The 24,656-nt window shown below is 40.8% G+C and overlaps 2 protein-coding genes across 3 annotated transcripts in view; both read left to right on the top strand.

Moving 5' to 3' along the window:
• The first annotated feature begins 1,264 nt into the window (after positions 1-1,264).
• Positions 1,265-17,265, top strand: NPM1 (nucleophosmin 1). 2 transcript variants are annotated; one of them, XM_015070502.3, is made up of 11 exons: positions 1,265-1,460; positions 3,524-3,603; positions 4,182-4,301; positions 4,640-4,733; positions 5,106-5,212; positions 5,323-5,390; positions 10,133-10,190; positions 10,767-10,850; positions 11,549-11,650; positions 13,870-13,944; positions 16,909-17,265. In XM_015070502.3, exons 1-11 carry the CDS (start codon positions 1,403-1,405, stop codon positions 16,945-16,947), a joined length of 885 nt encoding a protein of 294 aa, XP_014925988.1. In that variant the 5' UTR covers positions 1,265-1,402; the 3' UTR covers positions 16,948-17,265. The 2 variants fall into 2 exon arrangements, with proteins under 2 accessions (XP_014925988.1, XP_014925989.1); XM_015070503.3 differs by lacking the exons at positions 13,870-13,944; positions 16,909-17,265 and adding an exon at positions 12,632-12,895 and having other exon boundaries at positions 1,292-1,460.
• Positions 17,266-17,418: 153 nt separating this feature from the next.
• The window catches only part of FGF18 (fibroblast growth factor 18), a 39,077-nt gene continuing 31,839 nt past the window's right edge, over positions 17,419-24,656 (top strand). Inside the window, exon 1 of the mRNA XM_015070501.3 lies at positions 17,419-24,606. Within this exon, the coding sequence (XP_014925987.2) occupies positions 24,575-24,606 (32 nt within the window). The 5' untranslated portion in view covers positions 17,419-24,574. The remainder of the gene's footprint in view (positions 24,607-24,656) is intronic.

Raw genomic sequence — 24,656 nt, 5'->3', positions numbered from 1 at the left:
CCCAACTAGATTGTATTTGGAGAATAGGGGGTGGGGCACTGCTGTCACTATTTTTATTCCTTCCAGTATTAAATTTTTTAACCTGTTGATGTGAACAAGATAATTAGGGGATTCCTTAAAAAATGCACCAATGCCCAGGGGATGGGGGGGGGGGCATCCTCAGTTTGTCCAGGTGTAGCTTGTTTAGAATGCTAATTTTCAGGCTCACTCCCAAAGAATCTTAATTGAGATCTATGTATTTAAGTCATATGGTTTCTTCACAGGTCAGAACATTCTTAGCAACGTTAAAGATTAGGAACTGCACTGCCTCAGAGACTGGACTCACACATAACCCTCCACACTCGTTTAGAGGGCTGTTAACACTGGACTTCGAGCTAGAGAACCCTGCCTTACCACTTCTTCCATTTGGGCACCTTGCTTCATCTCTTCTGGACTGTTGTCTGGTCTCCAAAGTGGGGGTAGTCACATCTGCCACACAGGATCTTACGTGGGGGCACACTGTGGATATAAAGCCCTTATAAAATCTTGTGTATCTGGAGCAATCAGGCCCGGTTCCTGCCCAGCTCGTATGGAAGAGGTTCACTCAGTCCCCAAATGGCCCCCAAATGGCCCCCAAATGACAAAGAGTGATTTCAATTTCAGAGATGTTTTCTCAGAAAGGAAAGAGCTATAAAAGCGGTTGAGTAAGTCTGGACAGCAACTACATCCTTTCTCCCCAACAAAGAAAAATCAGTCATCTACAGTTTCTGGCACCTGAAGCTTAAACTTTGGGGAAACAATGAACTCTGAGCCCAAGCCTTCAGGCAAGTAAAAATCCCGAGGTGGTTATGCCTGTCTGGAGGTCTGCGAGGCACGAAGTGATGGAGAAAGGTGAACCCAGCTGCTCTCTGGGTCACTTGCAACCGGCTCGCTCTCCATACCTAGTACAGCCAAGGGCTGCCGTCGCCATTTTACACGGTGGGCAGCGCAGGCTTCTGGCGCTAGGCCGGCCCGCCAGAACCGGGGAGGACGTGGAAGGGTTGGAGGAGGGTAGCGCGCGCTACCAGGAGAAAGCACGCGTGCGCACAGGCGGCGCCGGCGGAGGGGTGGGGCCCGGGTACGAGTGCGCCTGCTCGGTGGGAGCCCGCGAAGTACCTGGAGGAGGTGGGGGGCGAGGTAGAAAGGAGTGGGGTTGAAGAGCGCTTGCGCGGGAGGGCGACCGTCCAGGGAGGGGGGGCTCCCGAGCACGCGCGCGGAGACGGGACTTGGGAAGCTCTCGCGAGATCTTCACGGTGCTATATATGTGCGCAGGGAGCCCGCGTCCTTTCCCTGGTGTGATTCCGTCCTGCGCGGCTGTTCTGTGGAACAGTAGTCGTTTCTCTCCGTCCGCCTTCTCTCCCACCTAAGTGCGTGCCACCACCTCATGGAAGATTCGATGGACATGGACATGAGCCCCCTGAGGCCCCAGAACTATCTTTTCGGTAAGTGCTGGGGGGTTGGGGCGAGGCCGAGCGGGGCCTGGTGGCTTTGAGGTGGGGGGGCGGGAAACCCACTGAGGCCTGGGCTGGTAGAGAAACCTGGGCTGGTAGAGGGAGGGAAGCGGGCCGCTGGGGCCTTGCAGCTTAAGGGATGGGAGGCCGGGAGAGGAGAACTGAAGCATGAAGCGGTGGAAGGAGGAGCGGCCTGAAGCCTGGGGCGTGAGCGATCCGAGGCCCAGGGCCTGAGGTAACGTAGAACCGGCCTGCCGAGGGGTCGGCTTTGCCTGGAGCACACGGTAGGGCCACGGGCATTATTTTCCCTTGGAGTGTGTGATTTCGTAGGCTTGTGATTCTTGGCTGGGGTCATTGATGCCGGGTCCCGGCGTCCGGCTGGAGGTTGTGGGGGTCCGTGGTGTGCGGCAGTGTCTGCTTTTCTGGGGGAAAGGATACTTATAGCCCGGCGTTGGCCTCAGGCCTGAGGAGTCTGGAGCCCTACAGCGGAGAATTCAGTCCCGGTGCCTCGGCCGCTTACGGGGGGAGGGGAGGCGCGGCCGGGCGTGAGGAGGCCGCAACCGCTGGGAGCACGTGGTTGCCACGTGGTTGGGGGAAGGAGGGGGGTGTGGGCACTACATCCGGGGCTCCCTGGTGTCTTGTCACTCTGGAGCCTGGGATCCTGGGGCTTAATTGAAACTGTTAGGCGGGAAATGTTGGGTGAAGTGGCGAGTAGAGCCAAGATTCTGGAAGTCTTTGTTCGGTGCTTAACATCTAGGATGGCAGATCTCAATTACAGAGTACTTTTCCTATCTCATATTGGTAAATGGAAATTAGCCCACTTTGCAGGTGACGATGCTCGTGCTCAGAACTGAAGTGACTCAATGAAGGTTGTACTTGTAGTTAGAGACTAGATAGATCTAAAGCAAGACCCTTGTCTCTATGCGTTATTTGTAAGTATATGTCTGTTCTTTTTTTTTGGAGGGAAGCTGGTGGAAACAGCCTTCTGTGCGGCATTGAGCAAACAGCCTTTTTGAGAAGATAGGAGATGTGTGTAGGTTTCAGCCTTTTTGAAAAGATAGGAGATGTGTGTAGGTTTCAGTTTGAGTCCATAAGATCTGATACAATTTTGGAATCTTGACCTCCCTTCCCTCCAGAACTCCAGTACCATAGTAGAAAGGGACCAGCTTTGGTTTTTGAATCTTAAGTGAAATTGATTGTCGTGGCCATATCGTTGTCAGTCAGGCTGTGAAATAGTGCAAATTTGGTTACACATTTTTTTTTTAATAGACCATGCTGAGATGTGTTAATTGACATAACATTTAGGCATTTATGTACCCGTAACTGTTAGATGACAATTAAATGGAATCCTATAATTAAAATGTTATTCTGTCGGTACTTGAAACAACTTGCCTATTGATGGAATGGGAGTAGATAACTCCTACATTAAGTAAGGCTCTTTTGACTAGCTGGGGTTTCTGGTCAGTATACGGTTTAATCCTTTCTATTGGAAATATCCTTATAATATAGCTAATCTTAAACATAATTTGAGCATAATTTAATGCATATCATTTCTGTTAACTTCAAGGATAGGATATTGATCCCTGTGCCAAGTTTTGATCCATGTTTGTAGTTTTTCCCTTGTAAATACAAATTCACGTAGGTGTTTGTGTAACCATTCATTTCTAAATTTGCCACTTGTCCTGTATATTTAGGTAGGTAATTTTTTTTTAAACAGTGCGATTTTATCAACCTTGTATATTAGACTTAGTTTCAGATACTGGTTTCAGTTTTTACTAAACTTTTGGGCCTGTTTCTACCTAAGAATGTAATAGTGTAACTGAAAATGAGATAGTATAGTGGGGAAGTAGAATTTATAAAGCCCTGTATGGATGTTATTTGATATTTATAGACACTTGTGTTTAAGAAACCCAGGAAGAGATACTTCTGCCTTGCCATCTGGTAGCTAGAATAGTGGAAAATCTGTTCACAAATTAACTGTTTTTTTTTTTGGTTACCCTCACTTAAGTTTCAGAGCTAATTCTTTTTTGTTGTTGCTGTTTTCCCCTTTTCAGGTTGTGAACTAAAGGCTGACAAAGATTATCACTTTAAAGTGGATAATGATGAAAACGAGCACCAGTTATCTTTAAGAACGGTAAGTTAAACTTTTCAAAATAAACTATTTAACCTTTCTTGATTTCAGTCTATTCCTGTTTGAGTGACTTAATAACTTTGTAATGGTATTTTTTATAACTGAGTATTGTATGTATTTGCTTACGTACCTGTGGTGTAAAACTTGGCCTCTTTACCTCTCATTTAGTAATCACGCAAAGTTCTGTCCCACTACTGTTCGGCTGCCCATATTTATGTACTTTGCTTCTTTGGCTGCATTGTAAAGCCCTTTAAGGCAGTGATAAATGTTTTTGTCCTCTATAGTGACTAGCCTGTAGCCTTTCTGCCTAGCTTGCAGTCAGTGGTCAGTAAACATTAGGTGATCCATACTGTGGGTAGATGATAACCTATAACAATGCCATCAAATTTTTAAGCGTTTCAAATTTGAGTATGAGAAATGATTGCCAAGGGCACATAAAACTTGAGAAAACGTTGTGCACAAATTAGTTTTCCATCAGTGGTGATAATGGGTTTATAATTCTGGTTTTTCTTTTTTGCAGACAAATTTTGGGGGAATTTTAAAGTAGAATAACTAAAGTTGAAGTAACTTTTTGTTCACAGGTCAGTTTAGGAGCTGGTGCAAAGGATGAATTGCACATTGTTGAAGCAGAGGCAATGAATTATGAAGGCAGTCCAATTAAAGTCACACTGGCAACTTTGAAAATGTCTGTACAGCCAACGGTAAGGGCACTTAACTGCTGGATTTTATGTTAAGGTCTAATTCTGTTGTGTTACGGTAGGTGCCCTTTAGGTTACTACACCAAGGGTATTGAAGAAGGAATTTTCTTTGGTACTTCTGGTAACTGGCTGTGTCTTATGTCACTGTGGGGTTGAATGGTCAACTCTTGAACATAGTGGTTTGCTACCTGTTAGAGGTGAGAAACAGGTTCACTGGTTTGTTCATTTGGTTTATGAGTTTGCCTATTTACATTTTTGTAAGTCTGTTATGAACAGGTATTTATACCAAATACTTTTGTTTTCACAATATTTAGTGATTTTTAAAAGTTTTTCCTTTTCAGGTTTCCCTTGGGGGCTTTGAAATAACACCACCTGTGGTCTTACGGTTGAAATGCGGTTCAGGGCCTGTGCATATTAGTGGACAGCACTTAGTAGGTATGTTATATATTGTGCTGTTTATTCTCTCTTAATGCAATTAACTTTGTTCCCAATTTGGACTTTGTAAAGCATGCTTAGTTTTAGTACTGCTGTCTTTATTAATAGGTTGAAGTGGAAATAGAGTAACTTAAACTGGAAAAGCCTGTTTTTTTGTTGTTTTTGTTTTTCATTTAAAGCCTAGTAGAGTGCTGGCCTTCAAAGTTGCTTTTTAAAAAAATTTTCGGTTCCCTATTTGCTGTTTTCATAGTTCTTTTTTAATGTTCATTTAAAATTTTTAAATGCTCCTTACTGTATGTTATGCTCTTTTTTCTGAGTTCTTGCTTGTTGGTTGAGTTTTATTCATAGCTAATAAATAATTTTTTATTTTAGCTGTGGAGGAAGATGCAGAGTCAGAAGATGAAGAGGAAGAGGATGTGAAACTCCTTAGTATATCTGGAAAGCGTTCTGCCCCTGGAAGTGGTAGCAAGGTTCCACAGGTATAGGATAAAGATCTCTTATTTTGGTCTTTGGTTTGGTGATTAAGATCAGCACTTGTATATGAGTATGTGTGTATATATTTACATATATATATGTATTATTTTTTAAGAAAAAAGTAAAACTTGCTGCCGATGAAGATGATGATGAAGATGACGATGATGACGATGATGATGAAGAGTAAGTGTGTTCTAGAAACTTGATGTAGCTGTATGGGGAGTAGTTTATGAAAGTTATTTACCACAGTCCTCCATGAAATTAAGTAAGAGTTTAATTAAAGAAAGGGTAAATGATCGGTGGTTGTCACTACATTACATTAGCTGAGTTGAAGGATACTATTGGGATTAAGAACCTTTAAAATGCAGTGTGGGAATGCTTCTGTCAGTTAAATGTCCTACTTCCAGCTCAGGTCTTGATCTCACGGTTGGTTCGAGCCCTGCGTCAGGCCCTGTGCTGACAGCTCAGAGCCTGGAGGCTGCTTCAGATTGTGTCTCCCCCTTTCTGCCCCTCCCCTGCTGTTGGCTCTTTCTCAGAAATGTTAACGAAAAGTTGCAGTGTGTTGCAAATTTTCAAGAGTATGCAGGATTTCCCAAACGTGTCCGACTAGATAACTTTTTTTTCTGACGAAGATTTAGTGAACATGTGATTAGGTATGTCTTCCACTGAACAGTTTATGATGAATGGTTTGGGTGAAAAGAGAATCTGAATAGCTCCAGCAACATTTGTTTTGTGCGTTGTTATTTAACGAATTCCCCCCCCCCCCCCCAAAGGATTTTGGCCCTTGGTTCTCTGATTGTTACTGATAAAATTTTTCTAAAAGAGATTAAGATTTTCTTGGAAAGGATTTGATAGGTTTATTAAATTTGGTTAGGCTAAGTAAACAGTTACATGCCCACTAAAGAATAAAATGGTATTTATAATTGGTCTTTCCTATTTCCAGTAATGTCAGTAATTTGTAATAAGTTGAACTTTTAATTGACAGCTTTGTTTCTGAGTTCCCAGGTTGGTCCATATGTATTTATTGAAAACGTAATTCGAATAGAATATAGGAAAGACTGATCAAACATGTACTAGTTAATGATCATATCTGGGAGTTAGGTTTTCAGTAACCTCAAGTAGCCAACCTGGTAGTTCTTTAAAAAGCCCTTTGGGCAGGACAGTGAAGGCAGAAAGTAGGAAAAGGCTGAGTTGAATGCTTAACAAAATTCAAAATTACTTGCATATCAAATTTAAAACAATATAGTTGGTACTTTATTGTTAACAGCTTTTGAGTATAGTTACCAGTAAGAATTAAAGTGATACACTCCAAGAGAAATAGGGGAAATGGGCTTAAAACAAATGAGAAATATGGATGGTGTATATGGATGGTGTATGGTGCTTAGTTATATTTGAGTTTATTTAGTCCTTGATTTCAGGTTACCTTTGTCTAGGTATACTGTCTATGCACAGTAGCATATTCACTGAGGAGAAAAATCTCTTCTAGGAAGAAAGGCTTTCGAGTAGGGACCTGATTGTTACCTTCAATCTGCTTGGGTTTTGAAAGATTTCCTGTCTTTAAAATGGGGATTTTTCCTGATACAACCACAACATAGAGTAGTCTCTGTTCTTCCATGTTCCAAGTTGCCTTTAGGTTTGGTAGTGTGGGAAGAATGAAGGGTGTGTGTGTTTGTTAAGGCCCAAGTTAGTTTTCATGGAAGGGAAGAAGGGGTAAAGGGGTGGGTAGTCAGATAACGTATGTATAGGGTAGAGATGGTTAAATAAAACCGCTTATGACAGTGGTTTTATAGAAATCATTGTCATTCTTGTTTCTAGTGTGGGGAGGCACATAAAGGGATTGGGTTCTAAAGCCAAAATTGACAGAATCACTGTTTAAAGGACTGTATCTATGGCTTTGTATGTATTACATGATACTTGACCATTTTAACCCAATTCTGAAAAGATGGGTGTTTCCTTTGGTTGCACATAGATGAAGCTGCTCCTGAGAAGGAAAGGAAACTTAAAAAAAAATTTTTTTTGAATATTTATTATTTTTGAGGGAAAGAGACAGAGCGTGAGCAGGGGAGGAGCAGAGAGAAAGGGAGACACAGGATCCAAAGCAGGTTCCAGGCTCTGAGCTGTCAGCACAGAGCCTGACGGGGCTCGCACTCACGAACCGTGAGATCATGACCTGAGCCGAAGTCAGACGCTTAACCGACTGAGCCGCCCAGGCGCCTTGAAGAATAACTTTTTGACTACTATATAATGTTGTTATGTCGTCCGAAATCATTCTATAATCACTTCCTTCACCTGGCTCTACTCAACCACTGTTTCTCATTTTTAATAAAATCAGTTATTTTGCATATTTAATGTAAATGGAATCATACAATACGTGATTTATGACTGGGTTTTAAAAGAACCATTTACTTTGGGGCACCTCGGTGGCTCAGTTGGTTAAGTATCCAACTCTTGATTTTGGCTGAGGTCATAGTCTCATGGTTTGTGGCATCACGCCCTACTTGGGATTCTTTCTCTCTGCCCCTCTCCTGCTCGCGTGTGCATGGTGTCTCTCAAAAAGAAATACACAACTTAAAAAAATTATTTATGTTGAAGCATTCCTAGTACAGTAAAATCTTGGTTTGCAGGCATAATTTATTCCAGAAACATGTTTGCACTCATAGATCAGTGAATTTCCTCATAAGAAATAGTGGAAACTCAGATGATTCGTCCCACAATGCAAAAATATTCATATGAAAATGATTGTAATACTGGAATATAATACAAAAATAATAAAGAATACAAAACATAAAGAGAATTTAACCTGCACTTGGAAAACCTTCATAGCTGGTGTGAGGGAGACGAGAGGAGGGTTATTGTGTAGGATGACTTTCACTACCAGTAATGGCATCACTGCTATCAATTGGCTCAGTGGAATCTTTTACAGAACAGTATTAATAAACTTGTCATCTATTGTATTTAGTGTAACTGGCAATAAAGCAGCAGAGGAAAGGGTCTGTATCTGCCGGCAGCCTGACCTAGAATGAAGCAAAGGATTGTCCATAGGCGCTTTGAAGTGACAAAAAATACCCTAGTGCCAGTTGTGGGCACCTTCCAACATTTTGAAAAATCACTGATTTCTACCAAACACTGCGGCCTGAGACCAATCATCCGAGCATAGGAGACAATCACCCCCAATCCTACAGAGCGAACCATTGGTTTAGTTGTGAGATAGGATGTTTGGTGTCACGTACTATTCTTAACTACAGACGTCACTGGTTTATCAAGTTAATTTATTATAGACATGTTTGCTCGTCTTGTGGAACGCTCACAGAACAAGTTACTCACAATCCAAGGTTTGTGTCTTGATTTTTTTCTAGATTACTGAGTTAAAAGAGGGGTTTTTTTGTTTGTTTATTTCTGAGAGAGCGTGGGCATGCTGGGGAGGGGCTGAGAGGGAGAGAGAACACATCTCAGGCAGGTTCCCAGCTGTCAGCACAGAGTCCCATGTGGGGCTGAAACTCACAGAACTGTGGGATCATGATCTGAGCTGAACTGACTGAGCCACTTAGGTATCCCAGTGTTAGTTTTCTTTTAATGTTTTGGGACAAGTCCCTTATCAGATACATACAATTCATAAATATTTTCTTCCATTCTTTCCACTCTTCAGTGGTATCCTTTGCACAAAAATTTTTTCTTTTTTTTTTCTTTTTTTTTTTTTTTTTTATTGAAGCATAGTTGACAACACAGTGTTATATTAGCTTACATTTTTTTTTAAGGTTTTATGAAGTCCAGTTTGTTAGCTTGTGCTTTTGGTGTCAAACCTAAAAATTTAGACCCTTGGTCCATTTTGAATCAGTTTTTGTACATGGTGTGAGGTAGAGGACTAACTTAAATTCTGCATGTGGATTTCTAGTTTTCCCAGCACTATTTATTAGCCTTTCAACTCTTGAATTTTATTGATATAGGTCTATCCTTCTGCTAAAACAATTGTCCTGGTTTGTAGTTCTTGTGGGTTTCTTTTGAAAATACTGAATCCTAACTTTGTTCTTTCTCAAGTTTGTTGTTGGCTGCTCTCGGTTCCTTGAATTTTGATGCAAATTTTAGGATCAATTTCTATAGAGAAGCCAGCAGGGACTCAAGGATTTCGATGAACCTGTAGATTAATAGAGTTGCCACCTCAGTAAAATATTTCTACTGATCTGTGAACGTTAGATGTGTTTATTTTAATTTCTTTAAACTATAATCTCCACTTTGTAAAATTTTTATGCCTTTTAATTGTAAAAACATAATTCTCATTTTAACCATGTTTTTTTTTTAAAGTGTACAGTTCAGGAATGTTATCCATATTCACATTGTTTGACAGGTCTCAAACTCTTGTAGTAATACTGAAAATCTCATGAAAAAAACTCATTTCTATCTTCAGCCCCTAGCAACCACCATTCTACTTTTGGTTCTATAAAGAGTATAAAGATTACTTTTGATGTGTTAAGTGGGATTGTACACTATGTTTCTTTTTGCGACTGTCTTTTTTCAGTTAATGTCCTCAAGATTTATTCATCTTCAGCATGTGACAGGAATTCATTAAAACAGAATATTCCAAGAATGTAAATTGTGATAACTGTCAAAAAACCTCAAATATTCCATTAAATATATAGAACATTTTAAAAATCTGTTTGACTGTTAATGGATATGTGAGTTGCTTCTACCTCTTGGAAATTGTGAATAATGCTATAATGATGATGAATGGACAAATATCTCTTAAGATCCTGCTTTCAGTTCTTTTTGTCAATTCCAGAAAGTTCAAAATTTCTTAATACCTTGATTTGATTGTCTAAACTTATTGATTCATTGGCTCTTCTATGAAATTGGTTCGTAGCCAGTTTCTACATAGGCTTCTTGGTTTATGAGTGCGTTGAATCAGTAATAATGACTCATTTCATTTGTAGTGATGATGATGATGATTTTGATGATGAGGAAGCTGAAGAAAAGGCTCCAGTAAAGAAAGTAAGTAGGATACAATGGTACAGGGTTGCCAGAAGTTGCTAGTAACAAATGATGATAGATAAATTTTTGTGCTCTTCACTTGTAGTTAATGAAAGCTGGCTTGGGAGGAGTTAATGATCTAATACTTTAAAAATTAGCCCATGGGGCGCCTGGGTGGCGCAGTCGGTTAAGCGTCCGACTTCAGCCAGGTCACGATCTCGCGGTCCGGGAGTTCGAGCCCCGCGTCGGGCTCTGGGCTGATGGCTCAGAGCCTGGAGCCTGTTTCCGATTCTGTGTCTCCCTCTCTCTCTGCCCCTCCCTCGTTCATGCTCTGTCTCTCTCTGTCCCAAAAATAAATAAACGTTGAAAAAAAAAATTTAAAACTTAGCCCTGAGTTGGGGTAGTCTTAAGATTTCCTAGTAGTGGACAGTGATCTACTTTTTACCCATGTGGCCTTCTTCCACTTTAAAACTTTGGTCAGAATTTTTTTTTTTTTTTTTTTTTTTTTTTTTTTTTGGTTTTAGCAAACTACTACTATTATATGGTTTGGGGCAGTTACGTAGGAGGGCATTGATTAAGATTAATTTATAATTGCAGTCTATACGAGATACTCCAGCCAAAAATGCACAAAAATCTAACCAGAATGGAAAAGACTCAAAACCATCAACACCAAGATCAAAAGTGAGTGGCATCATATACCTAAACACAGCCTTTGTTGAAGTAGTTAGGAAAGTTAAAAGTTCTGAGGAAGAAGGTAGTCTGAAATTTGATAGTGCTTGGAGAACACTTGTAATTGATGTCTTAAAGCACTAAAATATGCTTGTTGGTAATCATTATCCTATATGTATCATTTCTGGCATTCTAGTGGAAGAGAAAGCCAGCACAAAGATTTTATTGTGTTAGAGTTGTCTCCTGTAAGGAATCTTATTTGTTGAAAGATATTATTTATGGCATAGCAGAGTTTCTCAACCCTGGCTGCATGTTAGAACCTAATAGCAGCTTAAAGGAACCACAATACCTGGTCTTGGAGATTACTATTTAAAAGCTATGGGAATGGGTATCAGGCATCTAGCTGCATTGACTTGCTTAATTCTTGGAGCCTTATGCTTTCAATTTTGATGGTATCCTTTTTAAGTGTGAACTAATCTGATGTGAAATATAAAAGCAAACTCAAACTATTCTATTTTTTAAGGAACGATTTTAAAAATATAATTGTTCAGTCATGAATTACTGTATGATACCTGAATTCTGGTTGTATACATTTTACAAGGAAGGATTGTAAATAATGCTTTTCTTGAGAACATGTATGTAGGATGGGTTTTAACAGTATACGTAAGTGTATACACTTACAACCTTTCGAAATTCAACTTGTTTTTCAGGGTCAAGAATCTTTCAAAAAACAGGAAAAGACTCCCAAAACACCGAAAGGACCTAGTTCTGTAGAAGACATTAAAGCAAAAATGCAAGCAAGTATAGAAAAAGTGAGTAAAATGATCTTTCCTGAAGAAACTTGATAAAGGTATATTTCCCCCTCTTAAACACCATTGTGAAGGCTTGGAACAAGATTGTTCCTTATTGTTTTTCCTTGATGTATCTGACCCTTATGTGCTCTTGGTTTTCAGAAGTGTATTATTTGTTATTTACATTCATTTCTAGTCTCAGTGATTTTTTTTTTTTCGTATTTGAAGTTACATATATATTCTTTCATAAAAGAAATACAAGTAAGTTGATTTTAAGATTTGTCTCTGACTTCGGATGTTAAGGATTCAATGAGAACGTTTTCCTTTCTTTTTGTAAGATGCTACAGAACCAGCAGAGGGCGTATGAGTCTTACAAAATTGCAAGCTGCTGGTTGCTTGGTATAGTTAAAAAAAAAAAAAAAACTCCTAATTTGAGTCCTTTTATTTGCCTTTTACACCAAGGTATTACCAGTCAATATATGTGGATCTTTGACCAATACGCTTACATTTAGTTGCCTTTTGTCTTAAATAGTGGAAACAAGAAATTTGCTCTCATCCTGCTGCTTACTTGACTGGAGAACTAAACTTCTTAAACTAGTGAATTTGGACTTGTAGAAAATGGAATGGAATAATCAATTTAAATGTATTCAAACATTTGAGAAAAGCTAGAATTCTGAGAGATATAATATTAGACCCCAGTTTTTGAGAATAAACGTGGGATGGTGAGGAAAAGTTGCTCCTTTGCCCATGTTTTTCCTGTGTTTTCTAGGTTCTACCTGGCTTCAGTAGATTTCCTTGTGCAGTAAAGAGTCAGTTGGAAAAATAACATTTAGAAGCAGAATGTATTATGTATTGTTTTTGCTTTAGTAATACTGTAAACCTTTCTAGTCTTCTGGTGTCACTGCTTTATATTTATCCCTTTCACACAGTGCTAAAATGACCTTTTTAGATAACCCTCCCCCCCCATTTTAATATGGACCTATCTCCTTGGTTTAATTACAGGCGAATTGAACAGTCCTGGGCACTACTGGTAAATTAAGCCCCAAGCTGGGGAGAGAGGAAAAGGAGAGAGAAATGTAGTCCATACTGAGTGTCATCAACAATCCAGACTGAAGTCTTCTATTTTAATCTCAAATCTCCTTTCCTGATTTGCCACCCACCCACGCCCCCTTCCAGGCTGGAAGCAATCTCATTCTTAGTCTCCTAAAGCACTTTCTTTTGGCTGCTGTGATTCAGTGAACATTATACCTTCTATGATTTGTGCATTTGCCTCACCTCTTTGACCATGTTTTAATCACCTTTGTTTGTATCTCCTTAGCTGCTCAATAAATATTTGAATGAATCAAATAAGAATGTATGTGGCAAATAATTTGAAAATGGAAATGACAGGTTTATTTTCTAGGTTATAGAGGCAATTTAAGAATCCCATACCATATTTCTGATCAGTTATTTTGTGCTATGATTCCTTTGGCATTCTGAAACCTTGGTCTTTTTAAAACGCATAGATGTTTCAGGTTATAAGAAAAAGTAAAATTTAGTTACCAAAATAAGGAACAGAGACGATATACTTAGTATGTTAAATAAGATAATTCAAAAGTAGAAATGACTGTAAACCGCAAGATATTTGCAGTAATTGCAGTCTTTGAAAATATTTGATGAAATATTTTGAAAATAACTTGGTGTTAGTACTGTTGTGATTCATCCCCTATGTCTATAACTGAAGGAGGTGCCAAGTTTTAGAGATCAGTGAAATGTAGGACTAATTTTTCTCCCGTTTGGACTTCATATACCTCTTGAACTGACTTCCAGGTTAGCGTGCTGGACTTAGTTTCTTAGTATGTATTAAGTGATGTTCAGTTTTGATCTCTTTGCAGTACTCAAGGGGTATACATTTGTTTACATTTGGTTTGGGGTAGTATATAATAGAGTAGGCAGTCAAGCTGACACATTTGAGTGCCTGAGAATCTGTTGTAGCTCATATTTTATATTTTTAGGGTGGTTGGAGAGAATTTGAAATTTTGACAAACCTATCAATATAGGAGTACTATGAAAGACTCATGTTCTAAATATTGTTGCCTAATAGGTCTTTCTGGGCCTAAAAACTCAGTATTTAAAATGAAAGAGTTGAAGGGGCAAGGAACCAATGGTCCATGTAAGAGTATGCAGATCTGTGAGGAATTTCATAATATCTCAAAAACAGTGTTCCTATACTTAAACGCAATAATGGTTTTGTCTCCTAGGGTGGTTCTCTTCCCAAAGTGGAAGCCAAGTTCATCAATTATGTGAAGAATTGCTTCCGGATGACTGACCAAGAGGTAACTGAATTTTCAGGAGACCTGACCAAATCCAAATTTTTTATTGTGATTTATTTATGATTATTTTCTTTAAGTGTTGGCTTCTTTTAAAAGGTTCCTAACCACAGACTATTACACTTCAGATTAAGTACATGGAAACTCTTAAGAATTTAGTTGGCAGAGATTGAGAAGATAACTTCTTAGTACATTTTTCTCAGTTTTTATATAGTTGGTAAATTATCTCTTTGTTACTGAGCGCAGTTTTACTCTGTTGGCTAAAGAAATGTGCTGTGGTTTCCTTGCTCCATTTGACTATTTGAGGTAGTCTGGTCTTTTGCTTTTTTGTGTGCTTGGGAAACACATTTTGCTGAAATCGACCTAATGTGTAAAATCAGGAAGCAAGAAGTCAAATTGTAGTTAATACTCAATGTAGTAGCTTGAATCAGCTGTTAATTTGTGTTATATATTATTTTGTTAGTAGAAATTGATGCATTTATTTTTATTGTTTTATGGTTGCTGACTCAAATGTAAGGAAAATGTAAAAACAGGTAAGGGTGCTAGGTATCTTGTATATACAGAACATATGCTGTGTTAAATGGTTTTTGTCAGGAATCAATCCTTAAGCCTCCTGTGTCCAACTTTTTTCAGTAAATGAAATTTGTCCTTTTGAGGTAATTTTCTGCAGCAGTAGGTAGCACTTAAATCATTTACATGGCAGCACTATTTTTCTCCAATTTGAAACCCTTTTCAGTGTTTCAACACTGTTTACTATTACTTTGGAAGTTAGCCTTGATTGATAAGGCTGTGAGATGAAATTCAAGTTTTTACTCTTTTGGTTGCTATTCTGTTTATTTATACTTGAACCCCAAAATGCAAGTGAATTCTGTGAGTTTTCTGAATACTGGACATTTGTTAAAAGTCTGTGAAACTGCAGTATACAATTGTCCAGTATTGCAAATAGTGGAAAGATGCATGCACTAACAAGGAAGCCTAAGACGTGATTTCTCCCGCTAGTACCAAAGAAAGTGGTGAAATAAAGTGTGTGATTAAGAAAAATTCAGAGAAGATAAAATAATAACCAAAGTTGTAAAGGCCTTCCACAAATGGTATAGTATCAGTCTTGGAGCTAAAGTAACTGAATTCACTGTTACCAGAAGTATTTTCTGACTCTAAAACTGGAAGCATACTGGGCAGGTGCCTGGGTGGCTCAGCCTCTGTTTGAGCATCGGACTCTTGATTTTTGCTCAGGTCATGATCCAGGGTTGTTGGATAGAGCCCCATGTGGACCTGAGTGTGGAGCCTGCCCTGGATTCATTCTTTCTTTCTCTGCCCCTCTCCCCTCATACACATGTGCTCTCTTCTCTTTCTAAAATTAAAATAAAAAACACAACTGGAAGCATATTTTGAAGTGCCAGGATGAAATTTCTACAGTATTAAAAAGTATTTTCATTTATTGTTGTAGAGATTATCAAAGTTTAAATGATTCACGTTTTTATGGTGTGCCTACATATACAAGTAATCACAATGTATAAAATATTGCCATTGCTTGTACAGTTTCCCTTGTGAAAAAGTTGCTTATGAGGATTTGGCTAGTAAAATCCCTTCCAGATGGGACTTGAGAAATACTAGTAAGTCTTTGTATAAGCTCTTGAATTAAGAGCTAATGAAAACAACTGTAGTTTTTTTGTGGAGAAACCACAGATCAGAGTTTGGTAAATGTTTATTTAAAGGTATTGTTTACTCAAAACTGATTGTACAAAATTCTGAGTGACCAGGAAGATTTTATGAGACTCTCAACATTTGATATTCATTTCCCTTGCATTTGAAACCCAGTGGCTGTTGAAAAACAGTAGCTGAGAGAATCAATCCTATGTATTTGAAGCACTAAAATCATTTTGGGAGAAGAGGCTGTAAATGTTCTTAGTGACATTTTTTAAATAGTACATCAAATAAAGGTTACTTTCTTAGTTTTAAATGACTGTTTAGCAGGATTATGTAAATTCAGAGATATTCAAAGAACTCACTGACCTGTATTTTATTGTTTTAAAGGAATTTGTTGAATCCTGTAAAGAATTGACAAACATCAAGACTTTTTTATCTATTTACTTTTTAAAAGGTTTTATTTTGGAGTAATCTCTCTACCCAATGTAGGGTTTGAACCCACAACCATGAGATCGAGTCACATGCTACACTGACTGAGCCAGCCAGGCACCCCGGGACTTAAAAGAACATTATTTATGGATAGGAAATGAAATGCGAACTTGAAATGTATAACAACTATACTTACTGATGACTCATTTGAAGAATAATTCTTTCGCATGGATGTTCATACTAGTATGAGAACAAGTATAGATTTCATGTATTGAAGTAAGGCGTAGAAGTGGAGGGATGCTTTTTTTTTTGTCAGTAGACAACATTTAAATCCTTACATTTAAGGAATGGAAAAGCAGGTGATGCCTTAGAATAGAAGACGGGTGTTTTAAGTGCTTTAACAAATCAGATAAGAACAAGGGCTGAGTAGTTAATCTAGTGTATTTCAAGTACACGTAATATTTTCATATCTGTTCTACAGGCTTAGAACTAAGTATATGTAACTGTGTTAACAGAAATCTTATTTAACTGCATTTTCTGTATTTTTATGTGCTAAGTCTGGCAGCCCTGAGCAGAGGACATAGGCAGCATTGGCCAAACTGGCCTCTCTGCTCTTTCATTTCATTTATGTAAGCTGTTAAATGCCTACTAGTACCATTGACTTCGTTTACAAAGATTCACATGACTTTGTCTTTTTTGAAGTATTTGAAAGTAAATTATGTCTGAGTATAAATTCCCTTGCAATCAGTTCTTAATTATCTAGAGTTGAACCTTTTTGGTGGTAGGATGAAAAATAATAGGTATGTTGAACTGTACAAAGAAACATGGTTTAATTTATTGGTGTCTGTGAAGTGTTGTGGTTCTTTTAACCACATTTCTTTTTTTGTTTTCCAGGCTATTCAAGATCTCTGGCAGTGGAGGAAGTCTCTTTAAGAAAATAGTTTAAACAGTTTGTTAAAATTTTCCGTCTTATTTCATTTCTGTAACAGTTGATATCTGGCTGTCCTTTTTATAATGCAGAGTGAGAACTTTCCCTACCGTGTTTGATAAATGTTGTCCAGGTTCCATTGCCAAGAATGTGTTGTCTAAAATGCCTGTTTAGTTTTTAAAGATGGAGCTCCACCCTTTGCTTGGTTTTAAGTATGTATGGAATGTTATGATAGGACATAGTAGTAGTGGTGGTCAGACAAATGGAAATGGTGGGGAGACAAAAATATACATGTGAAATAAACTCAGTATTTTAATAAAGTAGCACTGTTTCTCTTTCTATTATTTACCCTTAAACTTTGTCAAAGAACTAGCTGTACATAGTTAAAAGTATCAGATAACACCTAAAAATCCCCTGAGAAACAGTCCTTGCCCTAAACCCTTTAAATTGTTCCTGCTTCCTAATTTTTCATCGTGAGCATTTAATGCTTCTTCTTTCCTACCTCCTGATAATGGTTGATAATTGTGGTCATGCAGGCGTGTTTCCAGATGTTCAGTCAGGCCACCTATCCACGTACCCAGCCTTTTCACTGGTAAAATCTGGCATGTTAAACAGCTTGTAGCAGGCTTTCTTAACTTGGGTTCTTCATCTAAACCAGAACAGAAAATGAATTCTGTTGACCTTTTTCTCAGTTTGCCCAAAATAGCACATAATTTATACATTTTTAGATCCTTGGGAGAAAAGTTAATTTATTGCATGTGGTGGTTACATGAGGACATTCAGAGGCTAATCCTTGGGATCTGTGTTTTACCATGTGCCAGTTGCATGATGGTGTCATGGTTAGATTACTGTTCTTTTGTTTTGTTGTGGTGTATCCAGTAGTTTGCTAATCTATGGAGGAGGTATTTTCTGAGTACGTGTAATCTGAAAAGTCACTTTTTAACAAAGTTCAGTGCCGCTAAATCTTAGAATTTTAATTGTGCCGTTTTTGTCCTCCTCCTGATGTTTTCATGTGTTCTTTTGTATATGACCAGTTTTTCTGAGAATTCATTAAGATTGTTGTTGGTTTTCTAAAGTTTTATGTCTTATTCTGGGCCCTGGGTAAACTGGGTCTGTCCTCCAGAGACTTTTCCAGTTTGGGGCCATTTTCTTGGGAGATTTCAGTCTCTTGCTTAACTTCTATCCGTTCTTAGGCCTTCTGTTTGGTTCTCTTGGATGTTTTTCCTCATTCCTTTCTGTTTAAACTTTAGGAGAAGAGACTATTTTATGTCATCAAAATTGTGTTTTATTTTTTTAACTTCCAAATGCTCTTCCTTGGTGTTTGGGGACATAGTATCTGAAGTCTGAAGAAACTCTTCACCCCATGCATTGTTTACTCATTTTTTTTCACCTCTCAGTCTTTTTTATATTGATTAGGAGGATTGCTCTTGCTCATGAGGCTGCAGTTGCAGATATTTTGATGGGATGAACAGATAACACCAGCCTTTTAATTTCTTGAGTGTTTTTGGTACAGTAACCTTATTTTGGGAGGTGGGGAAAAGGTTGGTGCTGTACTGTCTTTCTAATCCCAGTTTCCAGGGGTTAGGTGCTTCTTCTAGTCGTTTACTTCAGGTTTTGTTTTTCTTCATTGAGTGTTCCATTTCCTCGCTCCAGGAGGTCTATCCTTGTAGTTTCTCATTTTATACCATTGTTAATGGAGACTCCAATGGAAATGGTGAATGTTCATTGTTCTTCATTTCACTGAACAGTGCCTTTGGCTTAAAGGATGTTTATATTAATGTTTAAAAGATCATTAAGTTGATAGAATTCCAAAACAAGCTACACATGATTTTTTAAAACTTACTGGTGTAAAATAGTGCTACCATGAGTTAAATACATTAGAGTTGTCGTTTCTTTCCTAGGTAGTGATTTACATTGCAGAATGTGATGATATGGGAGTATATTAGGTAATTAGTTACTTAAAATGTTCAAAAGTAGAAGTGTACTTTTGCATTATGTCTCCAAAATGTAGGTCTGATTTATTTGAGTAGCTTTGTGTAGAAGTTAACACTTGGGTTTATTATTTCATGGGTACGAATGTAGCAGGAAAATCAAAAGCACTACTCCCCATTCTTAGGGTTGGCCTTACTGGTGACCCTGTATCCTGTTCTTGCTCATAAGATAAAACTAATCAGATCCATCTTCAGTAAAGATTCCAGGTATGTCATGTGCCTCAAAAGTCACTAATAGTGCTTGGTTCTAGACCTCAGCCAACTAAATACGGTAAGGCTTATGACTAGAAATTCCTCCTTTTCAAGGAGTGCAAATTATTAAGTGACATTGGCCGTACTTAGATCAATATTGGTTTAATTGCTAAAAACAAATGAGGTACTTTGGGAAAACTAAAGTTTTAAAGCATATTTAGCTTTTAAAAAATAGTGAGTTTTATGTTAGAGCACCAGCCGGGCAGAGAGGCAGAGGGGGAGAGAGAATCTCAAGCAGACTCCATGTCCAGCATGCAGCCCAACATATGGGGCTCAGTCATGACCTGAGATGAAATCACGAGGTGCTTAACTCAGGCACCCACATTTTTAGTTTTCTAAGATAAATAGGAAAAAAACAATTATTTTCCTTTGTCCCTAATACTAATCTTTTTTGATTCATAGTAGAGGGACCTGTAAGAGAAGCTGCTTTGTTCTTAATTTTGAGAACTTATGGATTTGCCAGGAGTAATACTTTTTATATTTAGTACTTTTTGATGGAATAATTCTATTTCTCTTCCTTAAGCCAGTCTGCTGAATATGAATGTTTAATGGCTTAGTTCTTAGCAGTACCATTCACTGTTCTGCAGACATTTCTTTTAAAATCCCCACTTTAATTGTTTCCCTTTGTACCTGACTTTGAAAAATATATTTTAATGTTTTATTCTTTTCACTTACCAATTTTCAGAATGGGTTGATGTTCTGGTAACCTCTGGAAGTGTATTGAGTTTGAAGTATCCTGAAATCCTGTATTGGTATTTCACTGTAACTTTTTTGGCTGACAACCACTAGCTTAATGAGGGGAGAGAAAATGTCTAGGTTGTGGGGCTTTTTGAAATTGTCCAAGAAAAGCTGAGGATCACATGCACTGATGCTCTGAATCAAAGGTAGTGGTCTGGGCTCTGGAGATAAAGGGGTTAAAATTTTTTATTTTGTTGAGTTTTTTAATTCCAGTATAGTTAACAGTAAAGGGTTAATGTTATTTCAGAAAGTCTAAGGCTACCTTCCAGCCAGTTCTTGCCAAAGAGCCAGTTGCTGCTCCCTGACTCATGAATTTGGCAGTTAGAGGTCCTGTTTAATGCTGTGAAAGTTCCAAGTGCTGGTTTTGAGAAAATTGTTGAGGCTCATCTGTGTTAAGGGTCTGCTCTTAACCAAACTACTTGATGCTGTTGAAGGCTTGAGGCTCTGTCCTGGGTTCTTAGGCTGGAGGTTCTCCCATCTGTCTCCAAAATACTTTATTTTACAGTCTTATGTTGGGGAGAAGTGGGGAAAAAAGATGTCAGATGTTAATTTACTTTCACTCTTGAAAAAGAGATGGGAGGAATCTAAAATAATTAAATGTATACTGTGTCCCAAAGTTCTAAGTGTTTAGGATTAGTAAGTAAGCAAAACAGTTAACTGTCCTGTTGGACTTAACATCCCACTGTACTAGCAGTCAATACACATTCTCAACTCCCTTTAAATTTTCAGTTCTGCGGAAGACAACAAGGGGGTATTACTGGCTTATTACAGCTGGGAACTGAATTAGCACACAGGCATGTAGCCCAAACTGTAGTGGCCTGCATTGGCCTCCCTCACTGCCACAATTGGAACATTCCAACTCATTATTACCTACAGTAACCTTTTGAAAAAATGGATTTTGACCCTTAGTTTCAAAGCCTTTGACAGACTAATTGCATGTCCACACTGGTGAGTACTACTTGGCAATAAGAATGAACAACTGATCAACAATGGAGGAGGATGAATCTCAACATGAGAGCAAGAGGCCAGACACAAAATCGCACATAATACATGGTTCAGTTTGTTACACTAGAATCTAGTGCCAACAAATGTTAAATTGGGGCCAGTGATGGGTGTGGGGAGCCTATGCCTCAGGTTTTTGTTTTGTTTATATTTTGAGAGGAGGGACAGGGAGGGGGGAATCCCAGCAGGCTTCACACAGTCCGGCACAGAACTGGATGCAGGGGCGGGGCTTGAACTCAAGAACCTTGAGACCATGTGACCTGAAGTAAAATCGAGGTGCTTGACCGATGCTTAACTGACAGCCACACAGGTACCCCCAAAAAGGTGTTGACATACATACAAACATTTTCCAAACTCACACTTAAAACGTACGCACTTAAGAATTGTACATAAATAGTGGCTTTAAAAAAAAAAAAAGGCTTTTGGGTACGTATTGGCCTCTGAGAGCCTACAAGTCGTGATTGAGCATTTGCCTGTTTTTACCCTCAACTTTTGCCACTCACCCCTGCCTTAGTCCTTTCTGTCACCTAGCCTTTTTCTGCTTGCAGGCACTTGACGTCTTTTGCTTGGAATATTCCTTTGCATGGCTGGTTCTCCCCACCTTTGTGTCTTAGCCCAAGTATTACCTAGAAGTGTTTTCTATACCACTGGTTTTCTTCAAAGCCCTGATAACAAGCTAGAATTTCTCTCTTAACTTGCTCATTGCCCATCTTCCCTAGAAGTGAAGTGGCTTTTTATTATTTTTTTTTTTTATTACTTTTAAGTTTATTTTGGGGAAGGGAGCAGAAAAGGAGAGAGAATCCCAGGCAGGCTCTGTGCTGGCAGTGTACAGCCTGATGCAGACCTGATCCCACCAACCGTGAGAGCATCACCTGAACCAAAAAATCAGGAGTCAGATGTTTAACAGACTGAGCCACTCCGGTGCCCCCAATGAAGTGGCTTTTTCAGGACAAGAACTTGTCTTTCTTCCCCCATGGCCTAACAGTAGGATCTCAATAAATGGTGATTGAATGAATTGATAAGTGACTACCAAATTAGTATTACATATTAAGTGCTATATGAACATGTCAAATTGAGATAGGAAAACCTCATATAAGATTCACGTATGGAGTAAGAAAAGTATGAAAACTAGATTTGAGGTGTAAATTTGGAGTCACGACCTTCTAGTTAGACACCTCTTCAACTGTAAGTTGAGAATGATACTACCTACCTCATGAAATCATAAGTGAAAATCTGAGAATCATAATTACAATTACTAATAACAGCTAAAACCGTTGGAGCCTTCATTATGTGCCAGACTCTGAATGACCTCATTCAGTAACTGGAAACAACTCGGGTTGTTACTGTTCTTAGCCATAGTTTGTAGATGAAGCAGAGTCTCAGACTGTTACTTGCTGGAATTTGTAAGTAAATGTTGGAGGCAATATTCAAATCCAGGATTTCTGACTTTTGAGTTGATGCTCTTATTCAAGACTGTTCTCTTGACTGGACCTTTTGGGTCAGCCTTAACTTGGGTGATATTTGTGCAGTTGAAAGACACACTTTATCTGAACATTGGAGAAAGTTGCAAGCATTTTACATAGAACATAGTTATATACGCATTCCATTTAAAAGTAACTAATAATAGTATATAGCAAGATCAGTCCTTGCAATGAGAATGTCTAAATTGAGTCCAGTGCTTCACACAGGGACCTTTTCCATCACCCAGTACCCAGTTTTCAAAAAGTTTTCTGCTCTTGTGTCCAATGCTGAAATAGAGGCGGCCTGTTTAAGAGCCTCAGCTTTAAAAGGAACTTAAAACAGCTTGGACTGATACTTGGAACAGTTGAAATTTCGTATTCCGTAACTGAGAAATAGCGCTGTTTGACAGCAGCTACTTCAGTTTATGCTCTAGTGAAATGAAGGCTGTCAGCTGCCGCCAAGGACACAGGAGGGATCTAGCCAGATAGCATGGATTTCTGAATTTTGCTTTTTGAGTTTGTTCTTCAGTGTCCTTCCCACTATGACCTCTTTCCCTTAGCATCAGGAAGCCTGCCACTAGAGAGTGAGGCAGTTGCACATGACAAGAACACCTACAATTCTGAAGTTTGTGGGAAGGACGGGAGTGACGCCTCTGAAGCGGGGAGAGGCGGTGAGAAGAGATGTTCTCCTTGTTGACCTGGTTAAAAAGGGACTAAATTCGCTTAGTGTGCAAACGGAAGCAAGTCTCAGCCAGGTGGCGGGAGGAGGGCCTGGAGTGGTCGCTGACCAGAGTCCTGCTGGTTGCTTCCTGTAGCCCTCTTGGGCGGGATTGCAGCGACGCTTCAGTGCCGCTAGGTGGCAGCCGCGCGTTTCCAAAGCAGGCTTGTCTACCCGGGAGCCCAGCTGGGAGCGGGAGAAGCGACCCGAGAGTCCTGGAAGGGGTTGAGGGGGAGAGAAGTCCTGGAGACCCCTTTCCCGCAGGGGCAAGGACGGAGAGATACGAAGGGGTCTCACTTAAGAGTGCCAGCCATCCGAGTAGGCATCTGGGGCACGCCACGTTCCTGCGTGGACTCACAGGGCGGGTAAAAACGAACCCTCTTAAGCGGTGCCGCCCCGGGGGCTGGGCCTGACCCGCCCCCTCCTGGCTCCCCACTCCTGCGCTAAAGGGTGTGAGTGAGTGCTAGTAGCGAATGTGGGCGAGTGAGGACGCCCCGCACCTAACTGCGTTCTTGGGGACCGCAGCCTTCCCAATTCCGGCAGCATTTGCGCCGCGGCGCGGGTCATTGCGCCCGGGCGCAGAGCTCCGACGGCTTTCAGCGCTCACCAGCTCCAGCCTCGCGGGCTCTGCCCCTCGCCGGTCCTGTCGCCGAGAGTCTGAGCGCCTCCCTCCAACCCGGAGCCGCCAGGAGAAGGCGGAGGCAGTGGAGAGGCCGCGGCAGGCAGGCAAGCAGGCTGGGCCGCCTTTGATGTGGGCGCGGCGCACCCAGCCGAGCTGAGCGCCCGTCCGGCCGCGCCCCGAGGGGGGAGCCCCCGGGCCCCGCATCCTCATTGTGCCGACTCGGGCCCGGGCCCGCCCCCGGCCCCCCGCCCCCTCGCCGCCCGCGCGTAGAAAACGCCCCGGCCGCCGCCAGTGGTGGGAGGCGGCGATGCGCACGGCCGGAGAGACGCGGAGGAGGAGACATGAGCCGGCGGGCGCCCAGACGGTGCGGCCGTGACGCGTTCCTGCTGCAGCCGCGCGCCCCGGCCCTGGAGCGCTGACCTCTGGCCCCGCACCGCCCCGGGCCCCGGCCGGAGAGCGCGCCCCAGCTTCCAGCCCCGCCGCGCATGCTGCCCCCGGAGTGAACCGAGCAGCCAGCCTCCCGCAGACGCCCGGACAGACGGACGGCCAGCAGTGAGCAAGCTTCCCCGCACCAGCCGGGCGCCTCTTGCACAGCGGCGGCCACCCCGTAGCCCCCGCGCCAGCCCGGAGGGCGCAGCGCTCGGGAGGAGCCGCGCGGGGCGCTGATGCCGCAGGGCGCGCCGCGGAGCGCCCCGGAGCAGCAGAGTCTGCAGCAGCAGCAGCCGGCGAGGAGGGAGCAGCAGCAGCGGCGGCGGCGGCGGCGGCGGCGGCGGAGGCGCCCGGTCCCGGCCGCGCGGAGCGGACATGTGCAGGCTGGGCTAGGAGCCGCCGCCTCCCCCCCGCCCAGCGATGTATTCAGCGCCCTCCGCCTGCACTTGCCTGTAAGCGCCCGCGCGCGGGTCTGCCTACCCTGCCTTGCCGTCTGTCCGTG

Source organism: Acinonyx jubatus, chromosome A1, assembly GCF_027475565.1.
Source record: "Acinonyx jubatus isolate Ajub_Pintada_27869175 chromosome A1, VMU_Ajub_asm_v1.0, whole genome shotgun sequence".
NCBI classification, from domain to species: Eukaryota; Metazoa; Chordata; class Mammalia; order Carnivora; family Felidae; genus Acinonyx; species Acinonyx jubatus.
This window is presented reverse-complemented; position numbering and strand designations above follow the sequence as displayed.

What these genes read in the sequence shown, in the direction of transcription:
- NPM1 (XM_015070502.3), top strand. Translation starts at nt 1,403, where the DNA reads ATGGAAGATTCGATGGACATGGACATGAGCCCCCTGAGGCCCCAGAAC. An exon ending in GTGGTAGCAAGGTTCCACAG is followed by an intron (nt 5,213 to 5,322) that starts GTATAGGATAAA and finishes TTATTTTTTAAG; the next exon opens with AAAAAAGTAAAACTTGCTGC. An exon ending in CATCAACACCAAGATCAAAA is followed by an intron (nt 10,851 to 11,548) that starts GTGAGTGGCATC and finishes CTTGTTTTTCAG; the next exon opens with GGTCAAGAATCTTTCAAAAA.